This window comes from Malus domestica, chromosome 06, assembly GCF_042453785.1.
Source record: "Malus domestica chromosome 06, GDT2T_hap1".
NCBI lineage: Eukaryota > Viridiplantae > Streptophyta > Magnoliopsida > Rosales > Rosaceae > Malus > Malus domestica.
The window spans coordinates 26,894,377-26,906,244 of NC_091666.1; the positions used below are offsets into that span (position 1 = coordinate 26,894,377).

The 11,868-nt window shown below is 36.9% G+C and overlaps 1 protein-coding gene and 1 long non-coding RNA gene across 3 annotated transcripts; both read left to right on the forward strand.

Annotated features, from left to right (window-relative positions):
- Positions 1-2,014: 2,014 nt before the first annotated feature.
- On the forward strand, positions 2,015-4,141 carry LOC103420285 (bidirectional sugar transporter SWEET10-like). Its single transcript, XM_008358349.4, has 6 exons — positions 2,015-2,156; positions 2,459-2,495; positions 2,612-2,834; positions 2,926-3,087; positions 3,268-3,387; positions 3,536-4,141. The coding sequence occupies exons 1-6, from the start codon at positions 2,114-2,116 to the stop codon at positions 3,836-3,838; spliced, it is 888 nt and encodes a 295-aa protein (XP_008356571.3). The 5' UTR covers positions 2,015-2,113; the 3' UTR covers positions 3,839-4,141.
- A 4,930-nt stretch (positions 4,142-9,071) lies between these two features.
- LOC139197070 (uncharacterized) lies at positions 9,072-10,300 on the forward strand. Of its 2 annotated transcripts, none has more exons than XR_011582102.1 (3): positions 9,072-9,505; positions 9,689-9,817; positions 10,100-10,300. It is a non-coding gene; the product is annotated as an uncharacterized lncRNA (long non-coding RNA). The 2 variants fall into 2 exon arrangements; XR_011582103.1 differs by having other exon boundaries at positions 9,073-9,505; positions 9,700-9,817.
- The last annotated feature ends 1,568 nt before the right edge of the window (positions 10,301-11,868 follow it).

The window sequence follows — 11,868 nt, forward strand, 5'->3', positions numbered from 1 at the left end:
GTCAAAATAATTGTAAAACTTGTCGGGAATACTGAGTGAGTCATGTGTCCTCCTGACAGGAGGAACCCACACACACACACACAAATGACACAACGCACGCAACCACACACGCACACAACGCACGCACACAAACATCACACACGCAGAACACGACCTCAGTCTCTCTCTCTCTCGATCCTTCTCGATCTCTCTTCTCCCTTCTCCCACACACACACACACATAGAGATCTCCGATCTCTCTTCTCCCTTCTCCCAAACACACACACACACACACACACACACACAGATCTCTCGATCTCTCTTCTCCATTCTCCGATCTCTCTTCTCCATTCTCCGATCTCTCTTCTCCCTTCTCCCACACACACACACACACAGAAATCTCTCGATCTCTCTTCTCCCTTCTCCGATCTCTCTTCTCCCTTCTCCCACGCACACACACACACACACACACACACAGATCTCGATCTCTCTTCTCCCTTCCCCTACACACACACCACGGCCTTCTGCTCCTCAGTCCGACAATCTCGAATCCCTCTCGATATCTGGGTGTCGCCGCCGTTGATCGTGGCTCTGGCGAAGTCGGAGTTGGCTCAGTCGTCTGTGGCGGTGCGCCACTGAGCAAGGAGTTGGCTCAGTCATCTGGTTCGTCTTCGACTCGAAGATAACAAGTTTTCAGGTGAGATTCCATTGAAACCCTAAACCCTAAACCGACATCACATATGTTGAATCGTTTATTACCTCTTGCATGCGTGAAATTTGAAGTTTATATGTGAAATTGAAGTTAAAAATCGTGTTTTTGCAAGGTTTTTGGGACGAAATCGGCTCGGGAATAGGCACACCATCTCCGGCGTTCTTCTCCGACGTTCGGCTCGGAGTCCGATTGCACCGTTCAAAAAAATATCGCGATATTTCCATAATATCGCGATATTTGGACGAAAACCATTCGGATACCAATTAAAATATCCATTTCCCGAAAAACCGATATTATCGGCATTTTCTTCCATGGTTCAAACCCACTGAACGATATAATTAATCCCCAATACTTTTCTTCTTTTTGAAAACCTTATCAAGATAAACAAAATTAGTGTTTTGGATGAGCCAATACGGTTTCTTGGTAGGGCGAAGTTTCCTTATACAGGGTCAACTAGAAACGTTGTTTCTTCTATACATAAGAAAGCATGGGATCCATCCTAATTCTGAGCTTCCTTCTTCACCGTTGGATTGCTTTTTTATGTCAAATAAGCCGTGATCTGAATAGCCCTGCATATCAAGTGCGATTACACATCAAAAAGCTCCTTAGTGCGATTCTGGATGAATGAAATAATTTCAAACCCTCTGGATTCCTACAAAGGACGGAGCAAGTGGTCTTGATATGCAACTTCAATCCAGTGCGTTGCAGTACATTATACATTTGTTCAATTTTAAAGTAAAAAATGGCAGGGGAAATCTAGACCAACTATTTTACCGGGTCTAATCAGTAAAATCAACAATAATTTTGATTGGTATAATTCCTCTAGCATTCTTAAATTTGATTGGTGAACAGTGTAAACCGCACAAACAATTTGTGTGTTTGAAGAAGTAGAGGAGCCAAACCCTAAGAAAGAGCACGGAAGTCCCTAGAACTGAACTATGAGTTGTAACCATTAAACCACTTGGTGGGTGACACATCAGAAAGAAGCTTGGGTGGGACCCCAAGGGTTTTGTGTATGTACTAGGAATAGTACTTGCTAGGGTTTAACTGGTGTGAGGTCGTTCTCGTTTAGGAGATAAAAGAAAAAATAGGGAAAATATAGGATAATAGGGGCTAGCTAGCTAAAAAAACCTCTGTGGATTATGTAAACGTGAAAGCTCAAATGAACAACTGGAAAGGCTAACCCTAGGGTGTTACATTTTTTATATTGCTTCACACATTCTTTTGCATGCAACTTGATACCTCAGATTCGATCGTGAGCCTTCCTCCATATATAAATAGCTCACACCCTTTGCTTATAAGCATGTCATGTATTGAAGTATGAGTTAGCAGCTGTGTATTGTTATCACTGCGTGAGCAAGGGATCATAGAGAGTGAGTGATACAAAGAGTGCCTTCCAATCTTTTGGTTGTAATCCAAAGACATGGCCCTTCAACACACTTTGAGTTTGGCCTTCGGCCTCTTAGGTATTGTAGCTAATTGCCCTTCTACCTCTTTTTCTTCATCACCATTAATGAGATCATAGAAGCTAATTATAATTAACCCATTTTTGAATGCTAAATGGGAACTTCTTTAGTTATATTCCTTTGTGCCCAATTAAACCCTCTTTTATATGCATGTCTTCACAAAAGGATCGATGGTCACAACTTAATTTATGCATACTACATTACTATTCTTTGTAGTATGTGTTAATTAAGTTGTGTTTAAGATTTCAAGTTCATGAACTGATTTTTTTTCTCTTGCCCCTTGTTCAATTCTTTTATCGTAGGCAACATCATCTCCCTTTTGGTCTTCCTTGCTCCAGTGTAAGTGGTTTACTTTTATTTTGATTAAATGTATTAATTAACTATTCCATGGAAATTTTTCAAATATTCATATGCGTCCTAGCTAATGATGAGAACAATGACTTTTGCAATTGCAGGCCAACTTTTTATACAATTTACAAGAAAAAAACAACAGAAGGTTTTCAAGCACTTCCATATGTAATAGGGCTGTTGAGTTCAATGCTGTACATATACTATGCCCTCCTTAAGGAAGAGATTAAATATGATGCCACTCTTCTTATCACAATCAACTCGGTTGGCAGCGTCATAGAGACTCTTTACATTTCCCTCTTCCTTTTCTATGCCCCCAAGAAGGCCAGGGTATGTATTGATCATCGAACTCCATCATTAACACTAACAGTCTTCAAATTATATGTATCGCTTACACATGGGTTAAATTTGCTACTTGCAGATCTCAAACGCGACGCTTCTGTTCTTGCTGAACGGTTTTAGTTACGCAGTGATGGTTGTTTTGACTCGCTTTCTAGCCACAGGTGAAATGCGTATTAAGATTGTGGGATGGATTTGTCTTGTGTTCAGCATAAGCGTATTTGTCGCACCTCTTGGTGTCCTGGTAATTAGCAACTTCGACTTCAAGCAAATCTTAACTATTTGTAACATCTCAACTAACTGTGTGTTAAATATCTTATTGGAAGAGACGGTACTATATGATTGGTTGGGATGATTCAAAGAAGGTTTAGTTTCTTCTAGGGTCAAATTAATTTCTTAATGTATCATTGGTAAATTTGTGCAGAGACAAGTAAAACGGACCAAGAGTGTTGAGTTCATGCCATTTCCGTTATCATTTTTCCTAACATTAGGTGCAGTCGCATGGTTCTTCTATGGTTTTCTGATCAAGGACTTCTACATAGCTGTAAGTGTACCTTTGTAGTTTACATATATAACATACATGCATGTAACATGCAGAAGTGTATAATTATATTTTATGCCTTGATTTGAAACTTGCTGTAAATATTTGCATATTAATCTTTTGTTTTCCTCTTGGTTTATTGAACCAATAGTTACCAAACATACTGGGCTTCTTCTTAGGGGTTGTTCAAATGGTGGTTTACATAGTCTACAAGAATGCAAAGGAAGTTCTGGAAGATCAGCCAAAAGGTCAAGAATTATCAGAACACATTATTGATGTGAGGAAGATCAGTACTTTGGTGTGTCCAGAAATGAGCCCTGCAGTGATTCTGCAACCAACTGTGGACATTACAAGTGACATGAATGAAGTGGTTCAAAATATAATTATCATGGCTGAAAAAACAGAAGAAACCAAGGAAGCTGCCATGGATGATGATGCCTCCACCAAAGTTTGACCCAAAAACTGAAGGAACATGCACATGCATGTTATATTTAAGTCTTCAAGAGCATAGTTCCTTCAGTTTTCATAATTGAAGTTTAACTTGTGTGTTGGATTAACTGTACTCTAATTAATTAGGGGCAGTGCCATGGGTGTGTCTGTATTGTATCTCTCTCTAAGCTTAGTCTTTCAGTATCTGCGTCCCCTTAAAGCTATGTAGCTAGCTGATGTAGTTGTGTCATTAGCTTTAAAATAGTTAAGTTTATTTCAATGTATCAAGGAAATATCATTACTAGTTAATTACATGCTATATTTTCTAGATTCTTTTTCTTTTTTGTCTTGAGGGCTCTTCACAAATTTCTCCTTAAAACTCCAACTTACAGGCTTGCAAAACAAATGAACCCAATTGTATCGCACTTGTCAACATTAACAATTGGTAGATAGGTGATAGATATTTTCTATAGTTTAATTCTCGAAATGTTATTCGCTAAAGTATTTCCTAACGAACTTTTGAAATTCTTATCAAGAAAAACCAAAACAAGCGGAAAAAACTTATCAAGTACGATATAACTCAATTTGACATGGCTGTTGCTGGAATAGATATGAATCTGGTCTCATTTTTACAAATGAAAATGACACTTAGAATAAGCTTGACGAAGAAAGAACGCATCATATAGACTATAACTTTGTCACTTTTATAATTATTCCAAGTATGTCAATTGCGATCATGGATAAAAAAAGTCACTAGCTAACACAGAAAAGTGTCTCACTGCTACATATAAACTAAAAGTAGGCAGAGAATTTTCTTCTTGCAAGCCTATCCACTTGAGGTTTAATTTTTGCCAATATTAAGTTAGCTAGCTTTTTCAGGAAATTCCACTGGGAGAGACGGGGACAAGACAAACCCTAGCAACCAAAACGAAACAACACAATTTGTCTTCCTAAATCCAAGTAGTGAAGAATCCCATATTTTCTGTTTCTCTACATGCTATCTAGCTAGTGTTGAATGACTCGAAAACTTGCACCGGGCCGATCTGAATGGATCCATCTTAACATATCAATATGCTAGCTATAGCCAAGGCAAAGTGAAAGAAAATCATCCATCTACATAAGTTTGGAACCTTCACACAAAAGAATATTCTTCCTAGTAAAAAGTAACTCACTATAATTAGGGCAAAGGCTTGACGTTTCCCCACGTGCGGAATACATCACCTGTGAATTTGAAGGGGTTCAATTAATTAAAATAAGCCAACATACTAACCTGGATTGACGGATTTGAAAGACATCTTCTTTGAATATTGCTCCACGAGCTAGTAAGAACTCTTTTATTGGTTCCTACTCGGTAGGTTATACTATTAAATGAGAAATAGTACGCGTAACGTTTGTAATGCATTGATAAGAATCTTTATTTATACAAAGTGCGTAACCGTAATGAGATACGATCATTATAAGCCCATTAAAAATCCTTATGTATTTATATTATATAATTCCCTTAATTAAGTTCATATAAGGATTTGAAATCCCTTTTGCTACTCAAACTCAGTAAACCTTAGTGGGAAGATGACATGTTTGGTTAATTAAAGACTCATTTGGAAGCGTTTTTAAAATAGTTGAATACGCTTTTTGTGAAAATGTTTTGTAACCAATCCTTAATAAAAATGCAAATGAATCCTGATAAAAAAACATTTAAGGTGCTTCCTGCAAAAAACACATAAATATTGCTTCTTGCATAAAGCACTTCAACAAAAATAATTAGTATGCCAGATCCTAATAATAAGATTTGCAAGCAATTAAAGTGACTAGGAACACATTAAACCCCATAAAAATTCTCCCAACAAGTGCAACATAAGTAGGAAAAATATTCCAACATGTTCTCTTGCATTTGGTGTATTTTGAGCTGTTATCAACGTATATCTGTTAAGCCGGACAAGTGAAATAGCTTTGATTTATTACTATCTATTTTTAGTACAAATGATATTCTTACCTTAAATTACACTAATAAGTGGAGGAAAGAGAGTTTGAACTCAAAACGTGGTGAGCTAAAGAAAATATCCCAATCACCAAGACAACCACTACTTACAATTTAATATTGTCTTAGAATTAAGGTATCCAACCGGCCAAAACCAATAAAAGGGCCCAATATATTATACATCGATGCCTAATGTTTATAGTAATTCCTGATGCGGGATCTCTCAACACATTCAAACTTCACACTATTTTATACATCAACTACTTTTGTGGTTCTTGATGTCAAGAATTGGTAGAAATATGCTAGGGGTTTAATTTTAGTAATTATTCTTGTGGCACTAGTCACTGTCAGTGAAATTTGAGTCAGCCTGATCAGATATTTCATCCATATAACAAAACTTTAGGACACATTCCACCACAAATTTAAGGATTTCTTCCAGATATGACCACGATGCATGATCAACTTTTCATGTCAGATAATCAGGTGGATTCCACTGTACTTTCCTGCGGAACATTCTTTGGTAGTTCGATTCCCTGATGTGATAGATGACTGTCTCCTTTTTAACAAGTTGGGGGGATTCGGTGTCTGAAGAACTTGTGATTCAAATTACACGCCTGCTGGGCAAAAGTTTGTGTGTAGATATCCAGCATTGTTTACAAATTAAAAATCCACCAATGAGTTATGTTAGTGATGATTAATTGCACGTTTTCTCATTGTTTATCTTTAGTTTTGAATACCAAAAAAATTAGGTTTCTCTCTTTATTATAAGACTAAAGAGAAATAGCTTGACGCAAGTTAACGTGACTAATTTTTATTGCATAATTAATTATGTACCATTACCAACTAACTCATCATAGGTGACTCAATGGTTAAGAACAAATTCCAAGTTTATATTCCACACCTCATGTTATGTATTCGATTTCTGGTGCGTGTGAATCATATGGTGGTGGCTAGGGGGAGGCTGAAATGCCTTGGTGAGTCTTTTCGAACCCCGTAAGGGTAGACTGTCGTGGTGAGGCAACGAGCTGGGCCCCTTCTAAAAAAAAAACTAACTTTAGACTAGAATTGCTTAATCTATAAAATGTTATATATTTAAGTTTGAATCTTGATCATGTGTGACAGAGCATTATCATAGTTGACCTAATAAATACACATCGATTGTAACATAATATAACCAGCCAATGGTTTCAAGTTCAAATTCTCCATTTGTAGCTTAGTGTTACTTAATCTCTTCCCAGGCCTAGAATAGGCTTCAATGGAGTGCTCGCTCCTCCAATGATAAAACATTATTAGCTGTTTATAACAATCGATCTAGTAAGTACACATCAATTATTACATAATATGATCAGTTAAGGGTTCGAAACCATAATCACGTTTTCACACTTTGCCGATGTTGTATCTTGGAAGGTGTGTAAAATGAGGGGCAGTGACCAAAGGTCATTTTCAGAAGAAGCATGCCAAAGTTTAGGTATCCATGCTTGACCATACCCTATGACTGTGCATGCAATGCATGAGGTGAGGCTGATGAAGTAGGAGGCAGATTGTTTGCCCTCCTGTTATGGGGTTCTTTCCATCCCCTTCTACACTACAAAAAAAGGGTCATTTGCGACCAACTTTTTCTGAGGGCCTACAAATACTCTCGGAAAAACCACTATTTCCGACCAAAAATTATGCGCTGTCGGAAATATGTCGACAAGAGGTTTACTATTTTCAACACCCAAAATACCCCTGGAAAAGAGTTACATCGCCGTCAGAAATAGCTATTTTTTGGAGGAAAATTTTGGCGCCACATTTATTTACAACGAAACTTGTATTCGTCGGTAATAGTTATATTTTTTCCAAGGGCGTATTTAAATTGTCGGAAGTAATTGTTTATTTTCGAGGGCAATAAGTGGTCGTCGATAGTAATTTCTCTATTTTCGAGGGTGATTAGTTATTGTCGGAAGCGATTGTGTATTTGCAAAAGGAATTAGAGGCTGTAAAAAATAACTATATTTTAAATTGATTAAGTATCCACTAGTGTAACTATTTTAAATTGAAGATTGAACTAGTTCATTGTATTCTTATAGTGTCCAGGAGTGTAGTTGTAAAAAATCATCAAAATTGGAGCTAAAATAATTGTTAAATCATGATTTTTCGTTTATAACCATCGAAATATTTCGTCCTGATACCTAATCTCTAAATGTTTGTTTTTTGAGATTTTGATGTATGTGATCTCAGAGTATATACAAACAAGCTTGAAGGTTTGATCGTTAAACTAGTTTCTTAAAATGCACATTAAAAAAATCAAAACAATTTAAAATTACCAATGAACATTAAAAAAATTCACAATAATTATTTTACAAGTGTGAAAAAATATGCAAACGATCTTGATCGCATCGTTTATGCTTTGACAATGGGTGCATCGTCGTTTGAATTTTTAAAACTCTACAAATAATGTTTTTAGTGGGAGTTCAAAATAAATAAAAATTCATAATAATTAATGTACAAGTGGGAAAAATGTGAAAGGATATACAAACGGCTCGTTATTGCATCATCTACACTTAGACAATGGTTACATCGTCGTTAGATTTTAAACCCTCCAAACCCTCATGAATAGTGTCTTGTTTGAGTGCAAAATTAATAAAAAATATACAATCACTCGTAATGACAAACATTATAACTTTCGTGATGGGGTCAAATCCGAATACCAACACTATAATCCATAAACGCTAGATTTATATTTAATCATCGGTTGTTATTTACACTCTATTCATCTCATTGATTTCGTTTTTCAGATTTTCTTTTTCGAAAACAAGATCCTTTAGTGAAGGCAAATAGATGAACGATTCGAGAGACCTTATAAACTCCATTAACCGTAACCATCTGAACATGATATCTTCCAAACCGTTCATCTTTCTGCATTCGCTAAAAGATCATGTAATCAAAATAGAAAATCTAAAAAAAAAACAAAATTTAGTGAGAATAATGGAGCGTAAACATAAACGACAATGAACGGTTAAACTTGGATCTATGGTTTATGGGATTATAGTGATAAATTTTAGAGTGTCATCTTCATAAAAATTGTAAAGCTTGTCACTACAAGTGTTTCTATATATATATATATATATTTTTTTTCACACTACTACATTAATTTAAAAACTTTAAAAAAACTCTAATACAATAATAGCCATAGGATTAATCTCACATAAGTGAGATTAAATCCTTACCGTGTGTTTTGGAGGGCTGCCAAAATTTTGGCATGACGCCCTTTATTTTTAGCTCTCTATTTCAAAAAATTTGGTATGGCGCCCAAAAACTTAACCCTCTGATTCCAAAGAGAGCTCCGCTCCACCATTTTCTCTCTATTCCCAAGCTACTCTCTCCACTTTGAGAGACCTTTCGCTTTCTCCTTTCTATGTTTCCCGAAACATAACTCTAATATTTCAGAACCTTCCTTCATTCCCAAATCTCAACCAAACGCCTCCATCAGAGAACTCGGATCCAAACCATTGCATCTCACCCCCGAACTTGATTCTGAGCCATCTTCTCTGCAAATCGGACCCCAACATCACAAAATTAGAACCACGCTCATAATCTCCATCGCCATGGTCAGAACCGCCCCTCCATCTTCGCTGCACTTCATAAATCGAGCTCAGCCGTGTAGATCAGAAAGCCAAACCTCGTGATCTTGGTGTCGATACACTAACACGAACCTCGAACCGAGAAGAAACGGTATAAATCCTTTCCCCTTTAGTTTTTGCTATGATTTGTGAATCCTTGGATCTCTGGAAAAAAAAGATTATGTTCTGCATTTGTTGAGTCTTTGGAATTCTGTTTGCGTTGCATGCATCTCAGCTTTTTTCTAGGAATGTAGTCAGTTTCTCTGTGCTATCTAAAGTGTGGATCTAAGCACAGATGTGCTGTAGTGTCTGCATGTCTATGTGTTTGTAGGGGAGCCTCGATCGAGAGCCATGGTGACAAGGGAGAAAAGTAGAGAAGGCGGTGAAGATCTCAAACGGCCAGCCTCGGATCAAGATTGAAAAGGTATAAAATTGCTTCCCTTTGTCAATTGTGAAACGAGATCTGTAAAATTGCTTCCCTTTTGTATATTTTGGTGAATGTTATTAATATTTTGCCTTTCAAGTTTCAATTTTTTGTTTTTGCTAGTCTCCATGTGGTATCTATGTATCAATCATGGTTTTAATATTATGTACTTTCTTTTGAGTATTTTGGTGAATGTTCTAGAGTTGCAGTTGAGAAGTTTTCAAAGCTTCTCAATTGACAATTATATTGTGCTTGATATAAGTTATCTTTTCTTTTTGGCAGACTAAAGATAATAAGTGTGGATCAATGGTCGTAGCACTACATTCGAACTCCTCAACAGTTGGTTAAATTGGACGTGGAAAAGTGGCGTTATAAGACGTATCATAGGATTGTAACAAGTATTTTAAATTTTTTACATTGATTTTTTGTAATTGTAGTTGAATATATGGTTTCATTAATATAAAACAATTCTTTCAATAAAAATTGTATTTGTATCCTTTTATTTTTGCTGACGAAGTAGGATCATTGCAAATATATAATTCCGACGACTCTTAACCCTTATAAATATGTTTTTCTGCGTATTTTCGACAATTCATAATTGTCGGTAATGGTAATTGCTACAACCATGCGCTCTTGTAAATAATATTTTTCTGTTGGAAAAACATTTTATGACACAATGTTTTGGTTCGTAAGAAAATCATTGCAAAAAATAGATGTTTAGAAAGTATATTCAACGGTCATATAAGTATTTGCAACCACATTGACATGTTGAAAATAAAATAATTTTGCTATTTTGAAAATTTATTTCCGACGGAAAGATACTACTAATGACAAGTCTTGTGCGTCGATAATAAAGTACTTTTGACGGCTAGTCAGAAAAAAAATATTTCCAATGGAACATTTTGCGACGCCCAGCGAGGGCATGTTTATGTCGAAAATACGTATTTGCAACGGTAAAATGCTTTTTCTAATGGTACATGACCCTCGCAAATGACTATTTTTTTTTTGTAGTGCTATTTGTGCGGTCACGGTTAAGCCACGTCAAAATTTTATATTGATTTTTTTATAGAGATAATAAGACAAAAAACAATAGGAATATAAAATGTTAACGTGGCTTAACTGTGACTGCACAAATAGGAGGGGATGGGAAGGGCACTATAACAGGAGGGCAGACAATCTGCCTCCAGCCCTTCCCATCCCCTCTTATTTGTGCGGTCTTAAGTCACGTCAACATTTTATATTTATTTTGTTTATAAAGATAATAAGACAAAAAGTAATAGGAATATAAAATGTTGACGTGACTTAACTGTGACCGCACAAATAAAAGGGGACGAGAAGGGTACCATAAGAGCAAGTCCACCGGGGGTGGGATAGGCTGGCACCCAGTGGAAAAAACAGGCTGAGACTCAGCCAATCCACTCCAGCCCGTGGAATCGACTGGCACCCCACCCAAGCCAGTCCACAGGCCAGCCTAAAATCGACAGACCTTGGGACCGGCTCAAGTGACGCCTAGCTGACGCCAGCAGCCACAGCAGCACCGTGGAGTCCTCCTCCCCGCCGTCTCCTTCCCGTCCCGTGATCTTCTTCGACGCCTTCGCACGGGCCAACAACGTTGCCGCCCTCCAGCACGCTCTCCAGCACGTCCCGTGATCTTCTTCCCGCTTCCTGCCGCGAAAGATCCTTCCTTTTTTCTTTCCGGTCAAAGTTTGTTCCTTTTTTATGTAAGCCCAGCTTTATAATAATTATTTTTATTATTTTATAATAAAAAATAATAATATTTTAATAAAATTGACTAGGCTATTTTTTGTTAGGGGTGGAGATGCATTGGCCTATTACTGTTTATTAGAGTCTTACTATTCACTGAAGTGGATAAATGAGCTGGGTGCTGGCACAAAATCCTTAGGGGTGGACTTACTCTAACATAGGCAGACAATATGCCTCCGATGTACCCCACTATTAGTCTACTACTATGATTGATCCTCTGAACGCCTGAAGCTTCAGATCAATTATTAAAGGTTTACTGTCATCATCTTATGCTTTTTGTTTTGCTT